The 19,379-nt window shown below is 38.6% G+C and overlaps 1 protein-coding gene across 38 annotated transcripts; it reads left to right on the top strand.

Annotated features, from left to right (window-relative positions):
* Nucleotides 1-998: 998 nt before the first annotated feature.
* On the top strand, nt 999-18,239 carry LOC127367551 (uncharacterized). 38 transcript variants are annotated; one of them, XM_051407474.1, is made up of 19 exons: nt 999-3,743; nt 4,496-4,615; nt 5,016-5,178; nt 5,355-5,547; nt 5,722-5,817; nt 6,471-6,557; nt 7,210-7,296; nt 7,949-8,035; nt 9,436-9,522; nt 10,176-10,262; nt 10,916-11,011; nt 11,665-11,751; nt 12,405-12,491; nt 13,095-13,226; nt 13,343-13,411; nt 13,522-15,668; nt 15,806-15,859; nt 16,592-16,785; nt 16,975-18,239. In XM_051407474.1, exons 2-16 carry the CDS (start codon nt 4,504-4,506, stop codon nt 15,142-15,144), a joined length of 3,093 nt encoding a protein of 1,030 aa, XP_051263434.1. In that variant the 5' UTR covers nt 999-3,743; nt 4,496-4,503; the 3' UTR covers nt 15,145-15,668; nt 15,806-15,859; nt 16,592-16,785; nt 16,975-18,239. The 38 variants fall into 38 exon arrangements, with proteins under 38 accessions (XP_051263434.1, XP_051263433.1, XP_051263432.1 ...); XM_051407473.1 differs by having other exon boundaries at nt 999-4,615; nt 16,592-16,729; XM_051407472.1 differs by having other exon boundaries at nt 999-4,615.
* The last annotated feature ends 1,140 nt before the right edge of the window (nt 18,240-19,379 follow it).

Below are 19,379 nucleotides of genomic sequence, written 5' to 3'. Positions count from 1 at the left end.
AAAACGCAGTGAGATCTCCTGAAATGAGATTTTTCAGTTAATATTGATGTGGTTTATTTTAATCCCCCTGCCATTCAAATGTGGGTCTTGACCCCAAAATGGAAAAAGACATGTTTTACAGGCTGTTGCTTACTCATATGAGGCCAAGTTACATCTGCACCTTGTTTCTAACATGCTGGATGCTAGATTTCGGCACATCTCGATTACATCACTGCACGCGATTTGATATCATTTGTCAATGTCTTTTCTTTTCCCTGTCCTCTTTTATGTCTGGAATGAGTGGAGACATTCGACAGGGTCTTGTGTTACAGACCCGGAGCTCTCCCCATTACACTGTCACTTTGATCTGCATTTCTCCTCCTGTCTTTGGGAATAATTCAAAGCCATTCTTTGCAACTTTTCACAAAACTGAAATGCTGACTTTTGCAGGAAGAGATGAGTTTGGATCTCCCTCTGTGAATACTCCATTTTCCAGGTAGAAATATTCTTCCAGTCTCATCTCTAAAATAACTGATATTCATGTATTTCCACATCCCCTAACTGCTGAGCAGAATTGACTTGCATGGCTTTTCAAAGGTGTCACAGTGGATGCATTCACACACAGTATGGGGCTCAGTGCTTTGCTAGAAAACAGCTTATGCATTAGGGGTAAGTCTCTAAACATACTTCTGCAAAGGTGCAAACATAAACGTCTCTGCAGAGCGGTTTATTTAGTAAAAGGTCTTTCTAGGCGATAATAGTTCAAGAGGCTTGTGAAGGAGCTGAAGTGCGTGTACCTCTTCAGTCCTGTGTGTCAGACAGATGCAAGGCAGGATTTCTAGCACAATGACCTCAATAAAGGACTAAAAAAGGAGCATCTGATAACAGGCTGTTGTCATTCTGGGCTGTGTCTGTTTCTAGGTGAAAATCTACAATGCAACAAGTGACTTTTTATTTTATTTTCCGAGTTTAAGATTTTTAAGTCTGGTGCACACTTGCTTTGTGCTGTTAGACATCTGTTAGTCCCAATTGGGACTGTCTCATCCACTGAAGGAGATGGTCCTGGATGGTTCCCATAGAAACCTCAAGGAAGCAGCTGTGTGCTGATTGTAAACTCAGGTGTGATAGTTAACCAGATATAAGTTTGTAAAATCAGGCTCATTCATACTTTCCGTGTCCGCTTTGGTCCATGTGGCATAAATGTTGTTAACCCCCCGTGTCCACGTGGCTCTGCAGCCCCAGGGTGGACGGTACACACAGCAACCGCATGAAACTGTGCACGCATCAGATATCAGAATGGATGATTAGGGCATCGATGTTCTGTATCTACCGTCTGTTGGGAATAGTGTTTGGCACTGTCTAAAGATTCAGGTCTCTAACTGACTCAATATTTGATTTGGCCTGCTCAAGGCATCTGACACAATTGTCAGAGCCTTTTTCACAGCAGCCATTTGACATGAACTAGTGGGTTGCTAACACAGTTGTTAGCAATCATCCTAATTAAGGCTCTGTTATATGCAGGTGCTGCTATTGTGCATGTTGGCTCACAACAACGTTTTTTTTGCATAAAATGCAACATTTTGGGTTTATTTTTTGTCATTTTGTAATGTAAACGTTTCCAATCGTTTTTGTGGATCGATTGGCATGAGGATCATTTTCACATTGTATAGACTGCAGTATAGGACATAAAGTCCCCTGCCTTCATGTTAACAGATGGGAAATAGGCCAAACTTAAAAATCAAATTACATGTCAAATACATTTTTCCTAAACATTCTTTCTAGCATGTATGTTCAAACTGTTCGTTTTTAATTGAGCTGTAAGAAGTGGGTTTTTACTTCATGATTGCCGAGCATATGGGTGAGACTTCAGTACTCTGGCACGTATGCAAAAGATGGCAACGGCTGTATCCGGGATATTCGCTTCATTTCCAAACGTACAAACGCAGAACCTTTTTAAACCCAAAGGAATGTCATGTAAACAGAGCCTAAATGGAACAGAACCTTAATTAGTATCATTAATAACACCTTTATATACATACTATTTCATGTCAAAATGATCGCTTTGAAAAAGGTCTGCTTAATGCCACTGGATGGGAAAGGATTGGGAAGGACTGGATGGCAGAGGGTTAACTGAAGATTCTACTTTTGAAACTTGTGATGTTTCTGTAGATTTTTGTCCAAAATACTGAACCAAAAGAGTCGTTAATGAGTCGGTTCACTGGTGGCAGGTGAATTAAACAAGAGGGGTTACTTTAAAGAATAGTACTTCCAGCCTTGGAATTCTATTTCTGCCCATTTCTGGAATATTGTCTGTTGTCCTGGGGCGTTGCTGAAGTGCTGTGCTGTGGCGTTTTTAGAGGATGTCCTTCTCACTTTGTTCTTCTTTGTCTGTCTGTCACTTCCACACTTCCACACACACAAACGTAGTCTGCTGATTGTCCACATCGGCCTCGGTTTCTCTTGTGTCCCTTGGGAGAAGAGACAGCACAAAGTAGTGTATAGTCTTGATCCTATATCTGCTGTATTCAGAAGGCGTAGTGGGTCAGTGTTGGCGAATGATATAGAGAAGGACGAAAATGTTATTAGGTAGCAGGCTATCAATCAGGCAAGTAATCAGTCTCAGTTTGGAATAGGCGAGAAGTCAGACATGTGATGTGTCTAACACAGACCAGGGGCATTTTCTGACACTCACTGCCAGTCATTATGAAGCAGCCAGCCTATTTTTCACCACTAGATTGGATAGCATTGCACTGCATTTATGTAACTAAACAATGTGTGTGTGTGTGTGTGTGTGTGTGTGTGTGTTTGTCTTTATCACATGGTGGAGCCCGCGGTCAGACAGCACAGTCACAGTGTGGGGTCCAAAATTTTCGTGGGGACCCAAACCCTGGACCCCACGAAAATTACTTCAAATTCTGTGAAAAGAGGGTCAAAATAATGCCCTGTGAAATTTTCAGAGTTTTTCCCACAATGCACTTTTACCAACTTAGTGTGCTAAAGTGTGCTAAGGCGATCTCACTCAGTACCGGCCCCTGATGGCAGAGGGTGGTACTACCTCTACACACACTTTACACACACTTGGCTTAAATGCGCATGTGCAAGCAGCTGACTTCCACGGAGGCTAACTCTTTGATTAGCTAGCTGTTAATATAAAGGTAATTTAAAGGTAATTGAATTAATTAACTGTAAAGACGGGCTCAATACTATCAGCAATGAATAATTGTTGAACATATATATATATATTAAATGCTCTATGTCCATAATATTCACACACAAGATCCTAAACTTTTGAAGGGTTGCCAGTAAATACATTACTTAGCAATATTTTATGTTTGTATGTGTAGCACGGAGATGCTAATGCTAAGCTAAAAATATAGCCATGCTTATGCTAACCTCACTGATTAGCTGCTATGATAAACTAAGACAAGATAAACTAGTGATCACACATATTAAAAATGAAACTGAGTTAAAAGTTATCTTGTTAACTTATATCAATAAATAAAAACTGATCATCTATTTCTGAATAAATAGCCTCGTTTGTATTAAAAGACAGCTTGGGTTCACTTGATACATGTACAGTGACATGCCTGGTGGGTGGACATTGGAGTCATAGGGAATGATAGCATGACCACCCTTACAGGACGTGCTCACTACGCAAAACAAGCGCTCCCTTACTCAACACACGACGGAGCTACGGAGAGAGGAGCACTGGACTTCGGTGTTGTTTGATGTCTGCACATGGAAATGAGAGCGTTAATAAATCGGTAAGTTATGCCTACATTTATCAAGATTTCTTTTTGAGCAGATTTTTAAATGGTTTAAGTGTTTTTTAAACACGCTAAATGTTAACATGTGGTCAAAATCAGAGAAACGTTTTTTTAATTGATAAAAAGGACACATTCACCTGAACATGAACCAGGTAACTTTGTTAAATTTAACATGAAATCAAATGTGAATTATTACAATGCTTTTGCACATTATAAAGTTTTAAAGCAACAGGCTTTGTGTATTGCTTCTCTTACTGCCGTGGGATGTTATGCTTGGTTGCTAACTAAGCTAGCGTTAGCTAATTGGCTCTGGTAGCTGTAGCAGCAACGTGCCCAGACGTGCCCCACCTGAGTTTGATCATTAATTGAATCAATAAACCACATTACAGTGTGATGAATGTGACACAAGACAACAATTATTTATCTAAACTCCAGTTTCAAGTTTAACGTGCCAACTATCCTCAGTAAAAAAGCCCAGCATTTTGTTGAGTTAAGTTCAAGGTGAAAGTCTGATTCTGACACAGAAGGACATTTAATGACACATGGCAATTTAACTTCATGTTAAATAGTTATTTCTCTGATGGATCTGTGAATATTTCTTGGGCTGAAACTGAGATAAGACACTTATTATTGCTGAAATGTACTCTCAATGTTTTGATGTAGTTGCCTACCATATAAATATTTTTAATACAGTGTATGCTTTAGTGGAGTATCTGGTTACATTAAAATGTCACTATATGTAATTATAGGATCATCAATGGCTGCAGTGAGACGCAGGAAATCTCCCAAAACGGATGCAGTAGAACATGCTGCCAAGGCCCTGGACAAGACAGCAGAGTTGGAAGTGAAATACATAAACTCTTTCAAAGGTAATAATCTGATATAATTTGGTTTGGATATTATGTAGTTTTTTGTTTTATGTAGTCCTCTCGATAAGACTTATGGATTTATTAAATATAAAGGATCATTGCATAAAATAAGGCAGTGAATTTTGTTCATCTTAGCCTAGTTTTGTTGTGATGGCCTAACTGAATATTTTCAATATTGCCACTGTTTCAGGCCAGTTATAGTGGTTATACAATACTTGACCAACATAGTGTGCCATAAGGATGCTAAAACCAAATTATAAATTATTATTGTTAAAGGGAATTATTTCTTTTTTGAGAAGGATTGGGGGGGGTTTAATAATTTAAACCTGTTAATGATATCCTGTTCATTGCGCTAACTTCTAGGGTGAGAACCAGTGTGGTATCTGTATTTGTGCACTAGGTCGAGGGGTGTTTGCCAAGGCACATTTCCATAAAGGAGACTTTGTGGTGGAGTACAGAGGAGAACTGATAAATTCTGAAGAATCTCAACGGAGGAGGAGGACATATCATGTTAAATGTACAGTCTTCATGTTTGACTTCCACTGGCAAGAAAGAACATGGTGGTAAGGCTTACATGAATTTGACATTTCTGAACAGTTAAGCAGCAAATGTGTGATATTAATTCATCAGTCAGTTCAGATAATCTGCAGTACATTTTCAAAATATTGATGGATTATTGACAACAGAGAGAAGTGATTTAATTTTTTGAAGCCTAATCACGGATTTGTCTTTTCTGAAGTATTGATGCAGCTCGAGAAGATGGCAGTCTGGGAAGACTTGTCAATGATGACAACAACCATCCAAACTGCAAGATGAAGAAGGTCATATCAGAAGGCAAACCACACCTGTGTCTCTTTGCTCTGCGGGACATTAATGTTGGAGAAGAAATAACCTATGACTATGGAGGAACTGACTGGCCTTGGAGGAAAAAGGTTTAAAATAATTGAGTTCTTGAATGCCAAATAATTAATCCAATACTGGTGTTGTGCCACTGGTTAATTTAACTTTTGTATTGTTCAGAATAGCGTTTCAGTTTTCATGTATGATAGCTGGTGTTAACCACTCATCAAAATGATCTGAATATGTGTGTTGAACTCAATCCTCAGGTTGGAGGACCATTGACTGTTACTGGGTCTTCTGATGCTGACATCTCCAGCACCAAAGACCAGGATCCTGACAGATCTTCTTGCTCCCAGAAACAGGTATTAATATTTGTCTGAAATTCTTTTTATGTCAATTATCTGTTTAAACTTCAGTTTTTAAGCCTCTCCAGTTTGATTAATTAAGTATTGGCACATTTTGGTCAAATTCTCAACACCAGTGTCAGTCTGAATTCATACATATGTTGCCAACAAGCACTTTTCTGGTTTTTGTGATTTAATGGGGTCCAATAAGTGTGTTTAGAAGACCAGTCTCACACACACCTGTCAGGTCTTCTGTTGTTGTGGGGTCCACGGTAACTGAAAGATATTGTTCATAATTTAATATTCTTCTTTTAGTTTTTCTCTCCCTAAACTTTAAAAATGCCATGTATGGTATGTGTTGCTGAAGCTGAGCTCAGTTTGCTTTCCGTCAGTCATACCAGCTGTTGGTTACAGGTCCATATCCTCTTGCCAGCCTTCACCTTTACTTATTCAGGGCTGTAATAGTTACAGCAGTGCTACAGCTGGCAACATATTTATGACAAATATCAGAGGGAAGTTGAACCTACCAAAAATATAAATATTTTTAGTCCCATTTTACTTCCACACATATTTCTTATTGTATTTTGTATATGCTCATTGTTATTGCTGCTGAATTTGAGTAATCTACTGCTGACCAACTACTCACTAATGTTGTTGAACTTAATCCTCAGGTTGGAGGACCATCGACTGTCACTAGGTCTAAGATCTCCAGAACCAAAGACCAGGATCCTGACAGATCTTCTTGCTCCCAGAAACAGGTATTAACATTTGTCTGAATTTCTTTTTTGTCAATTATTTGTTTAAACTTCAGTTTTTAAGCCTCTCCAGTTTGATTAATTAAGTATTGGCACATTTTGGTCAAATTCTCAACACCAGTGTCAGTCTGAATTCATACATATGCTGCCAACAAGCACTTTTCTGGTTTTTGTGATTTAATGGGGTCCAATCAGTGTGTTTAGAAGACCTGTCTCACACACACCTGTCAGGTCTTCTGTTGTTGTGGGGTCCACGGTAACTGAAAGATATTGTACATAATTTACTATTCTTCTTTAGTTTTTCTCTCCCTAAACTTTAAAAAATGCCATGTATGGTATGTGTTGCTGAAGCTGAGCTCAGTTTGCTTTCCGTCAGTCATACCAGCTGTTGGTTACAGGTCCATATCCTCTTGCCAGCCTTCACCTTTACTTATTCAGGGCTGTAATAATTACAGCAGTGCTACAGCTGGCAACATATTTATGACAAATATCAGAGGGAAGTTGAACCTACCAAAAATATAAATATTTTTAGTCCCATTTTACTTCCACACATATTTCTTATTGTATTTTGTATATGCTCATTGTTATTGCTGCTGAATTTGAGTAATCTGCTGCTGACCAACTACTCACTAATGTTGTTGAACTTAATCCTCAGGTTGGAGGACCATCGACTGTCACTAGGTCTAAGATCTCCAGAACCAAAGACCAGGATCCTGACAGATCTTCTTGCTCCCAGAAACAGGTATTAACATTTGTCTGAATTTCTTTTTTGTCAATTATTTGTTTAAACTTCAGTTTTTAAGCCTCTCCAGTTTGATTAATTAAGTATTGGCACATTTTGGTCAAATTCTCAACACCAGTGTCAGTCTGAATTCATACATATGCTGCCAACAAGCACTTTTCTGGTTTTTGTGATTTAATGGGGTCCAATCAGTGTGTTTAGAAGACCAGTCTCACACACACCTGTCAGGTCTTCTGTTGTTGTGGGGTCCACGGTAACTGAAAGATATTGTTCATAATTTACTATTCTTCTTTTAGTTTTTCTCTCCCTAAACTTTAAAAATGCCATGTATGGTATGTGTTGCTGAAGCTGAGCTCAGTTTGCTTTCCGTCAGTCATACCAGCTGTTGGTTACAGGTCCATATCCTCTTGCCAGCCTTCACCTTTACTTATTCAGGGCTGTAATAGTTACAGCAGTGCTACAGCTGGCAACATATTTATGACAAATATCAGAGGGAAGTTGAACCTACCAAAAATATAAATATTTTTAGTCCCATTTTACTTCCACACATATTTCTTATTGTATTTTGTATATGCTCATTGTTATTGCTGCTGAATTTGAGTAATCTACTGCTGACCAACTACTCACTAATGTTGTTGAACTTAATCCTCAGGTTGGAGGACCATCGACTGTCACTAGGTCTAAGATCTCCAGAACCAAAGACCAGGATCCTGACAGATCTTCTTGCTCCCAGAAACAGGTATTAACATTTGTCTGAATTTCTTTTTTTGTCAATTATTTGTTTAAACTTCAGTTTTTAAGCCTCTCCAGTTTGATTAATTAAGTATTGGCACATTTTGGTCAAATTCTCAACACCAGTGTCAGTCTGAATTCATACATATGCTGCCAACAAGCACTTTTCTGGTTTTTGTGATTTAATGGGGTCCAATCAGTGTGTTTAGAAGACCAGTCTCACACACACCTGTCAGGTCTTCTGTTGTTGTGGGGTCCACGGTAACTGAAAGATATTGTACATAATTTACTATTCTTCTTTTAGTTTTTCTCTCCCTAAACTTTAAAAATGCCATGTATGGTATGTGTTGCTGAAGCTGAGCTCAGTTTGCTTTCCGTCAGTCATACCAGCTGTTGGTTACAGGTCCATATCCTCTTGCCAGCCTTCACCTTTACTTATTCAGGGCTGTAATAGTTACAGCAGTGCTACAGCTGGCAACATATTTATGACAAATATCAGAGGGAAGTTGAACCTACCAAAAATATAAATATTTTTAGTCCCATTTTACTTCCACACATATTTCTTATTGTATTTTGTATATGCTCATTGTTATTGCTGCTGAATTTGAGTAATCTACTGCTGACCAACTACTCACTAATGTTGTTGAACTTAATCCTCAGGTTGGAGGACCATTGACTGTTACTGTCACTCTGGTGCTAAGATCTCCAGCACCAAAGACCAGGATCCTGACAGATCTTCTTGCTCCCAGAAACAGGTATTAACATTTGTCTGAATTTCTTTTTTGTCAATTATTTGTTTAAACTTCAGTTTTTAAGCCTCTCCAGTTTGATTAATTAAGTATTGGCACATTTTGGTCAAATTCTCAACACCAGTGTCAGTCTGAATTCATACATATGCTGCCAACAAGCACTTTTCTGGTTTTTGTGATTTAATGGGGTCCAATCAGTGTGTTTAGAAGACCAGTCTCACACACACCTGTCAGGTCTTCTGTTGTTGTGGGGTCCACGGTAACTGAAAGATATTGTTCATAATTTACTATTCTTCTTTTAGTTTTTCTCTCCCTAAACTTTAAAAATGCCATGTATGGTATGTGTTGCTGAAGCTGAGCTCAGTTTGCTTTCCGTCAGTCATACCAGCTGTTGGTTACAGGTCCATATCCTCTTGCCAGCCTTCACCTTTACTTATTCAGGGCTGTAATAGTTACAGCAGTGCTACAGCTGGCAACATATTTATGACAAATATCAGAGGGAAGTTGAACCTACCAAAAATATAAATATTTTTAGTCCCATTTTACTTCCACACATATTTCTTATTGTATTTTGTATATGCTCATTGTTATTGCTGCTGAATTTGAGTAATCTACTGCTGACCAACTACTCACTAATGTTGTTGAACTTAATCCTCAGGTTGGAGGACCATCGACTGTCACTAGGTCTAAGATCTCCAGAACCAAAGACCAGGATCCTGACAGATCTTCTTGCTCCCAGAAACAGGTATTAACATTTGTCTGAATTTCTTTTTTTGTCAATTATTTGTTTAAACTTCAGTTTTTAAGCCTCTCCAGTTTGATTAATTAAGTATTGGCACATTTTGGTCAAATTCTCAACACCAGTGTCAGTCTGAATTCATACATATGCTGCCAACAAGCACTTTTCTGGTTTTTGTGATTTAATGGGGTCCAATCAGTGTGTTTAGAAGACCTGTCTCACACACACCTGTCAGGTCTTCTGTTGTTGTGGGGTCCACGGTAACTGAAAGATATTGTACATAATTTACTATTCTTCTTTTAGTTTTTCTCTCCCTAAACTTTAAAAATGCCATGTATGGTATGTGTTGCTGAAGCTGAGCTCAGTTTGCTTTCCGTCAGTCATACCAGCTGTTGGTTACAGGTCCATATCCTCTTGCCAGCCTTCACCTTTACTTATTCAGGGCTGTAATAATTACAGCAGTGCTACAGCTGGCAACATATTTATGACAAATATCAGAGGGAAGTTGAACCTACCAAAAATATAAATATTTTTAGTCCCATTTTACTTCCACACATATTTCTTATTGTATTTTGTATATGCTCATTGTTATTGCTGCTGAATTTGAGTAATCTGCTGCTGACCAACTACTCACTAATGTTGTTGAACTTAATCCTCAGGTTGGAGGACCATCGACTGTCACTAGGTCTAAGATCTCCAGAACCAAAGACCAGGATCCTGACAGATCTTCTTGCTCCCAGAAACAGGTATTAACATTTGTCTGAATTTCTTTTTTTGTCAATTATTTGTTTAAACTTCAGTTTTTAAGCCTCTCCAGTTTGATTAATTAAGTATTGGCACATTTTGGTCAAATTCTCAACACCAGTGTCAGTCTGAATTCATACATATGCTGCCAACAAGCACTTTTCTGGTTTTTGTGATTTAATGGGGTCCAATCAGTGTGTTTAGAAGACCAGTCTCACACACACCTGTCAGGTCTTCTGTTGTTGTGGGGTCCACGGTAACTGAAAGATATTGTACATAATTTACTATTCTTCTTTTAGTTTTTCTCTCCCTAAACTTTAAAAATGCCATGTATGGTATGTGTTGCTGAAGCTGAGCTCAGTTTGCTTTCCGTCAGTCATACCAGCTGTTGGTTACAGGTCCATATCCTCTTGCCAGCCTTCACCTTTACTTATTCAGGGCTGTAATAGTTACAGCAGTGCTACAGCTGGCAACATATTTATGACAAATATCAGAGGGAAGTTGAACCTACCAAAAATATAAATATTTTTAGTCCCATTTTACTTCCACACATATTTCTTATTGTATTTTTTATATGCTCATCGTTATTGCTGCTGAATTTGAGTAATCTACTGCTGACCAACTACTCATTAATGATGTTGAACTCAATCCTCAGGTTGGAGGACCATCAACTGTCACTGAGTCTTCTGATGCTGACATCTCCAGCACCAAAGACCAGGATCCTGACAGATCTTCTTGCTCCCAGAAACAGGTATTAATATTTGTCTGAATTTCTTTTTTTGTCAATTATTTGTTTAAACTTCAGTTTTTAGGCCTCTCCAGTTTGATTAATTAAATATTGGCACATTTTGGTCAAATTCTCAACACCAGTGTCAGTCTGAATTCATACATATGCTGCCAACAAGCACTTTTCTGGTTTTTGTGATTTAATGGGGTCCAATCAGTGTGTTTAGAAGACCAGTCTCACACACACCTGTCAGGTCTTCTGTTGTTGTGGGGTCCACGGTAACTGAAAGATATTGTTCATAATTTACTATTCTTCTTTTAGTTTTTCTCTCCCTAAACTTTAAAAATGCCATGTATGGTATGTGTTGCTGAAGCTGAGCTCAGTTTGCTTTCCGTCAGTCATACCAGCTGTTGGTTACAGGTCCATATCCTCTTGCCAGCCTTCACCTTTACTTATTCAGGGCTGTAATAGTTACAGCAGTGCTACAGCTGGCAACATATTTATGACAAATATCAGAGGGAAGTTGAACCTACCAAAAATATAAATATTTTTAGTCCCATTTTACTTCCACACATATTTCTTATTGTATTTTGTATATGCTCATTGTTATTGCTGCTGAATTTGAGTAATCTACTGCTGACCAACTACTCACTAATGTTGTTGAACTTAATCCTCAGGTTGGAGGACCATCGACTGTCACTAGGTCTAAGATCTCCAGAACCAAAGACCAGGATCCTGACAGATCTTCTTGCTCCCAGAAACAGGTATTAACATTTGTCTGAATTTCTTTTTTTGTCAATTATTTGTTTAAACTTCAGTTTTTAAGCCTCTCCAGTTTGATTAATTAAGTATTGGCACATTTTGGTCAAATTCTCAACACCAGTGTCAGTCTGAATTCATACATATGCTGCCAACAAGCACTTTTCTGGTTTTTGTGATTTAATGGGGTCCAATCAGTGTGTTTAGAAGACCAGTCTCACACACACCTGTCAGGTCTTCTGTTGTTGTGGGGTCCACGGTAACTGAAAGATATTGTACATAATTTACTATTCTTCTTTTAGTTTTTCTCTCCCTAAACTTTAAAAATGCCATGTATGGTATGTGTTGCTGAAGCTGAGCTCAGTTTGCTTTCCGTCAGTCATACCAGCTGTTGGTTACAGGTCCATATCCTCTTGTCAGCCTTCACCTTTACTTATTCAGGGCTGTAATAGTTACAGCAGTGCTACAGCTGGCAACATATTTATGACAAATATCAGAGGGAAGTTGAACCTACCAAAAATATAAATATTTTTAGTCCCATTTTACTTCCACACATATTTCTTATTGTATTTTGTATATGCTCATTGTTATTGCTGCTGAATTTGAGTAATCTACTGCTGACCAACTACTCACTAATGTTGTTGAACTTAATCCTCAGGTTGGAGGACCATCGACTGTCACTAGGTCTAAGATCTCCAGAACCAAAGACCAGGATCCTGTCAGATCTTCTTGCTCCCAGAAACAGGTATTAACATTTGTCTGAATTTCTTTTTTTGTCAATTATTTGTTTAAACTTCAGTTTTTAAGCCTCTCCAGTTTGATTAATTAAGTATTGGCACATTTTGGTCAAATTCTCAACACCAGTGTCAGTCTGAATTCATACATATGCTGCCAACAAGCACTTTTCTGGTTTTTGTGATTTAATGGGGTCCAATCAGTGTGTTTAGAAGACCAGTCTCACACACACCTGTCAGGTCTTCTGTTGTTGTGGGGTCCAGGGTAACTGAGAGATATTCTACATAATTAATTATACTTCTTTAAGTTTTTCTGTCCCTAAACTTCAAAAATGCCATGTATGGCATGTGTTGTTGAAGCTGAGCACAGTTTGCTTTCTACCAGTCATACCAACTTTTGGTTACAAGTCAATATTCTCTTGCCAGCCTTCATCTTTTGTATGAACCAAAATATCTTCTTTTTGGGCCACTAAAGTAAGTCCCCCAAAGTGCAATTTTCTTCAGGAGCAGAATTTAAATTCCTCTTGATTCCAAAGTTATTTTTAAAATTTCCTGTTTGTAAAGTATGCATGTATATTTGCACGTTATTGTTTACTTGTCTTTTTTTTTTATAGGGCTCAGATGAACTAGGACTCCATCTTCCAAAGAAAAATGTTGGAATGAATCAGTCTGTTGTAAACTACATGGATTCTGATGAATCTCAGTGTTCATCTACATGTCCTGCCAATTTTGATAAGACATCTGAGGTAAATTACTGTTAATAAATGTTTTTAGCATTTCCCTGTATTGTGTTATCAATCTGTCTTTTATGTCAATGTCCAAATAAACATAACATAACTTGAATTTGTTTTTGTCACTGCAGACTGAACTCAGCCTGTCTGAACAGGACCAAGAGTGTGTCCCACTGCTGAGGAGGACCAAAAGCATACAGGTAAGACACTGGTAACACACACAGTGTAGAGATTAACACTTCGTTACTGATATATCACACAAGATATTAGTTTGCTGACTTTAATTTCATTCATATTTTCTTTTCTAAAGGTGAATAATCAGATTCATTCTGATTCAGATGAGCTTGTCGACCCCTCCTCAGCTGATAGTGGAGAGGAATATATCCCTAAAACTAGTGAGGATTATTCTGATGGTACAGACACAAGTGAGGTTCTAGAGCCAGTTGACCAGAGAGAGAGCATGCTCAGGTCTTTAAACTGTGTCTCATTAGCAGAACTGAACAATGGTTCTTCAATGAATGTGGTTGACAGAGGACGCTCACCCTCAAGAAAAGGAAGCAAGTCAGGAATGGCACATAAAAGACCATATTTAAGCAGTGTACCCTGTCCTAAAACACAAACCACTAGTGGTCAGTCACCAGAACAAAGTGGAAGGGGAGACACTGGAACCCCGTTAGAAAACTCAACACTGGATCTTGAGAAAAATCTTCTGGACAGTAACTCTCATCCACTTGATAGTGTGGCTGGTGGTTCACTTTCCATACCTGCTGTCTCTAAAAAGGAGAATGGATCAAGAATATACAACAAAAAACAATACTGTTTGTATTGTAAGTTGGGAGTTGTAAAAATGGCAAGGCATTTGGAACGTGCTCATCAGAATAAACCAGAGGTTGCACAGGCTGTGTCCTTCCCAAAAGGCTCCAAAGAGAGACGCATGCATCTGGAACATTTGAGGAATAGGGGCAACTTTGCACACAATATTGATGTGTTAAATTCTGGTGTTGGAAATCTTGTTCCTCGCAAGCAACCAAAACAAGATTGTCAAGCAAAAAACTTCCTGCATTGCATATATTGTCATGGCTTTTTCACAAAGAAAGTTCTTTGGCGGCACATGACGATCTGCAAGTTCAAACCTGGTGTTTCACAAAAACCTGGCAAAACACGTGTTCAGGCCCTCTGTGCATTTGCTGCACCTCCACCCCCTGGTGTCAAAGTAGAATTTTGGAAGCTTTTAAGCAACATGATTCAAGATGAAGTTTATTCTGCAGTCAAATCTGATGTCTGTATCATGGAGTTTGGTGAGCATCTATACAACCGGCTTGGACATGATGTTGGCAAACACGAATACATTCTGCAAAAGTTGAGAGAGCTGGGAAGGCTTCTGGTATGCTCTAGGAAAACCACTCCCTTGAAGACCATTCAAGACCACGTCAGACCTGTAAATTTCATGCATGTTGTGGAAGCAGTGAAACGTGTAGCTGGCTATGACAGTGAAACCAATGCATACAAGCGCCCAAGTCTTGCTCTCAAAATTGGACACAGCTTGACAAAGATTTCGATGCTTGTTGAAAGCCGTGCAAATGTACAGACTGACTACAGTGCAGCAAAAGATGCTCGTACATTCCGCAGAGTATATGAAACCAGGTGGAATGAACTAATATCAGCTGCGTCACTGAGAACACTTCAGGAATCTAAGTGGAATGCCCCCCTGTTGCTACCATTCACAAAAGATGTCCAGACTCTCCATTCTTATTTAGATATGCAACAACGACATAGTTACAGCAAGCTGTCCACAGAGACATCCCCCCCAGGCATGGACACAGCTGGCAAAGGTTACTTTGACAGAAGTCATCTTGTTCAACCGACGGCGAGCAGGAGAGGTGTCAAAAATGCCCCTCTCTGCATATTTGTCTCAAAATCCAACAGACCCTGAGGAAGATGTGAACATAGCCCTCTCAGATCTGGAAAAGAAACTCTGTCAGCACTTCAGGAGGATAGAGATAAGAGGAAAAAGGGGGAGAAAAGTTCCTGTGCTTTTGACCCCAGCAATGCAACAAGCATTGGATCTGCTTGTCAGCAAACGGGAGGAATGTGGGGTTCTTCGGGAGAACATCTACTTATTTGCAAGACCATCTGCTTTTACCTGCTACCGTGGGTCTGATTGTCTTCGACACTTCTCCAAAGTTTGCGGTGCAAAGAGTCCTGAAAGTCTCACTTCTACAAAACTGCGCAAACAAACTGCAACTCTGTCTCAAGTTCTCAACCTCAGTAACACAGAGCTGGATCAGTTAGCTGATTTCCTTGGCCATGACATAAGGGTGCATCGACAGTTCTACAGACTTCCTGAGGGCACACTCCAACTTGCTAAAATTAGCAAAGTTCTCATGGCTCTGGAGCAGGGACGCCTAGCACAATTCAAGGGCAAGAGCCTGGATGACATCAGCATTGATCCCGATGGTACTAATTATTTATTTTCAGTTCTTGGATTCTTGTATTTACTTATCTAAAGTGATTGATTGTCAGAATCAAATGAATTGCATTCTATGATCACTAACAGTCACTCTCCTCCCTCCCACCCCCTCCCCAACTCACAGAAAATGTGCACATGGACAGTGACACTGAGGTGGCATGTGACTCAGACTCACAAGGTAAGTACTTTTGATATGTTACTAAATGTAACCCTGCCTATGTAATCCAGGATGTCAAAATCATGTGTTTTGACTCTTATCTTGTTCCAAGTCTTGGTATCTGCTATAACTGACTCTGATCTGACTCTTATATTTATAGAAATGTTAATATAATACGACACATCTTATTTTTCCTGAGCTTCTTGATTCAAATACTGGAGGTCTTAGGTCACGTATATTAAGTTGATACACCTAAGTTACTGATATGGTATGAGTGAAAGATTTACAGAGGATTTCTACCATTGATGGTACACGGTCTGAATTGTAACACTCAGTCCTCTTGTACAGTACTCTTGTGTTATAGAATGGAGATTTTTCCCTCACAGTCATTTTCAGTACAGTTCAGTCACACAGAATTTGTCCAACCTCAGTGTAAGAATTCAACCACTAACCAGTGCATTCAAATTACTTTTTCTCTCTCATATGCAGCAAAATACTTCCACTGTAGAGCCTGGTTGTATGGAGAGAATTTCAGCAACACTAGCAGGCCGAATTGAGCAAAACACAAAATACAGAGAAGAAAGGATCAGATTTTAATCAGATTTATTTTAGCTGATACCAGTCCATTAAACCACACCTAGATTGGTCCCAAAACCGGTCCTTAGATTCTGCTTGGGACATGTCTTATTTACTGTGGTATAAATAAGATTCCATTATTGATATTTTTGTAATTTGTTTTCTTCTGGTTTTCAGAGACTCAGGAGACATTTAGTCAGAGGGAAGAGGACGAGACCACATCGCCAGATGTGAGCCATAGCGATGCAAGATCATGGCAGCGCCCAATGACACCTCCACAAGCCTGTCACCAACAATCAACAAAAAGGAAAATGGGTAAAGTTTTAACGAGACCAGCCCGTATTCACACAAGTTGGAGTAGCTTAAAATTGGTATGTTTTTCAATACAAAATATGCAGTTTCACATGATTTTTCACCTACATTATTACAATATCTGAGACCTCTATCTTGTCCAAATTTTGTACACAGTCTCATAATCAATAATTTCTTGACTTTTGTTCCTCATTTAATATTTCCATAGAGAAGCACAGAAATATTAATTTGTGTTTATTGTTTTACAGGTCGCCAGCCTTCCAAGAAAAGGATGTGGGAGAAAGAGGAGGTGGTTGCTGTCGAGAAGCGCATGATGTCCTTCATTACTTCGTGCCGCGTCCCGGGGAAAAGCGACTGTGATAAGTGCCTTCAACAGGAAAAAGTAGCACTCAAAAACAGAAATTGGTTGGCCATAAAGTTCTACATTAAGAATCGAATCACAGCTCTCAAGAACAAAGTTTAAAGTGATCATTTAATGTATGTTTACACTGGTTATGCTTGTTGTGTCACAACATGTAAATTATGTTAGATAGAGATAGATAGACTATCATTTGCTACACAACATTTGGAGCCTGTTACTACCAGGTGTAAACAGATATATACTGTTCAGTGTTTCTGTTTTTTGTTTTTGATACTAATGTTCTAATGGATGCAATAGTTCTCTTACCTAATCTCTATTTGAAAAGAGATGTTCTGATCTTATTTATTTTAGTCTTATTTCATCTAAAGTCTTTGCCTTTTTATCTTATCTCCTCTATTCTTATTTGAGCACATCTCTTTTAATTTAATCTTTTGTATTGTCATCTCATCTTCTCTCTTCAAATCTCTTATTTTATCTCATCTCTTCTGTCATAGTATCTTCGTCATCATATCTCATATTGTCACAATCCATCTCGACTTGTCTTATGTCCCCCCCATCTTATGTCTTCTCATTTCCCCTCATCCTCTTTCATCTGACACTTTACCTAATCTATCCTCACTTTGTTATCTTATCTGATCTAATCTCATTATCATCTCTAATCTCATTTTAACAAATCTTATCTCCTCTCCACTCTAATCATAATTTCTCTTTTTTTCATCTCAGTTTATTATATTTGATCTCATCTACTCAGTTTATCTCATAGTTTAGGTTATTGCCTATATTCTTTTACTTCATTTTCTCCAATTTAACTATTGTCTTCTCATTGTATCCCTTATTATCAAGTTAACCTGTAATGGCTGTGTTCAACAATTTAGTTTTCAGCAGTTAAGTATTTGTACAAACACAAGGGCTGTAACTATTAGGTTTATAATCAAATAATCTGCACATAACGATGTTCCAGAGTCCAATGTGACCTATTTAATTTGCAATTTCTTTGTCCAACCAAAAGCCCAAACCTATATGACAGTGATATAAGGGTCTGACATTTAAAACTTTTGTTTTCGTTTAATAGTTTTGTGATACAGAAATGTAAAAGAAAAACCTATTTTGGTTAATTTAACAGTCCAATAAAAGTTTTGAACAGCAAAATTATATTTCGAGCAACTTGTGTTAAATTCAACCAAGGAAATAAAACATATTTTATTATACTGCTGATAGAGCAGCAGGTGTATAAATAAAATTAGGCACTTTGATACAATATCTTATCATGCCATGCAATTTGTATTATTCTATTTTGTTCTCCTTTGATTTCCATTGTAAACAGTTTTTGTACCCTGTGATGTTGGCATGTTGACATTTTTCATTCATTATACTTTTATCAGTCTAATGTTTTTACTTACAGTCATTATTGGGACTTATGTCCTGTAATAATGCTGATGTTAATTGGTGATGCATTTAACCTAATAGTAGGTTTCATATTGATTGAGTGGTCTGCATTTAACGTTGTTATGTTATAGAATCTAAATGTTGATATATTTCCAAGCTCCAGTGGATGAATATCATGCTGTATCATACAGCACTCACCTTGACAGTCAATGGTGGGTCCCCAAAAAGGTTTAACCTGAAACTGTGTTAAATGGTACTCAGGAAGAAGAAAAACCAGACACTGTGTATATACTGACCTCACGTGTATCTAAAAACCTGACAGGTCCTCAGGAGGCTGGTCTTGGTCAGGTCTAGGACCTCTACTTTGTCTGATGGATTATTTGAAGTCACATTTCTGTTTATGGCCCCTTCAGGATACTGCCTGATTTTTTTCAAAGCTGTACAACCACCAGAAAGGGTGGTTCCCAGAAAGCATGGTCTGGTCTGGTGTCCCTACCATGCGATAAAGACAAGGCTGTGTGTGTGTGTGTGTGTGTCTGTGTGTGTGTGTGTGTGTCTGTGTGTCTGTGTGTGTGCGTGCCTGTCTGTCCAAACGTGTTTAAAAAAGAGATGCAAAGTGAGAGAAAGGGTATGAGACTTGTCTTTGTACAGCCAGATAATGGCTGCTGGGCCGTTAATTCTCCCCAGTGCCACACTGAGCTCCAAGCAGCTTGATCCAACCTGACAGGCCACATTTGGTCCAGGAATAAAGATGACAACGAATAAGGACGCATCATCACGGCCAGAAGAGATCAGCAATCATGTGGCCGAAAGGGAAAGAAAAGCAGGTAGAGGGACGAAGAAAACAAAGTGATACTGTTGATGTTCTTTTTTATTTTGATTGCTCTTTTGAAGAGGCATGTCAGG

Source organism: Dicentrarchus labrax, unplaced genomic scaffold (genome assembly GCF_905237075.1).
Source record: "Dicentrarchus labrax unplaced genomic scaffold, dlabrax2021, whole genome shotgun sequence".
Taxonomy (NCBI): domain Eukaryota; kingdom Metazoa; phylum Chordata; class Actinopteri; family Moronidae; genus Dicentrarchus; species Dicentrarchus labrax.
The sequence above is the reverse complement of the archived record's forward strand: the minus strand, read 5'-3'. Positions and strand labels throughout refer to the sequence as shown.

Excerpts from the sequence above, each read along its gene's own strand:
- LOC127367551 (XM_051407473.1), top strand. The coding sequence starts at position 4,474 with ATGTCACTATATGTAATTATAGGATCATCAATGGCTGCAGTGAGACGC. Across the intron at positions 7,297-7,948 it reads CTTCTTGCTCCCAGAAACAG|GTTGGAGGACCATCGACTGT; the intron begins GTATTAACATTT and ends CTTAATCCTCAG. Across the intron at positions 8,036-9,435 it reads CTTCTTGCTCCCAGAAACAG|GTTGGAGGACCATCGACTGT; the intron begins GTATTAACATTT and ends CTTAATCCTCAG.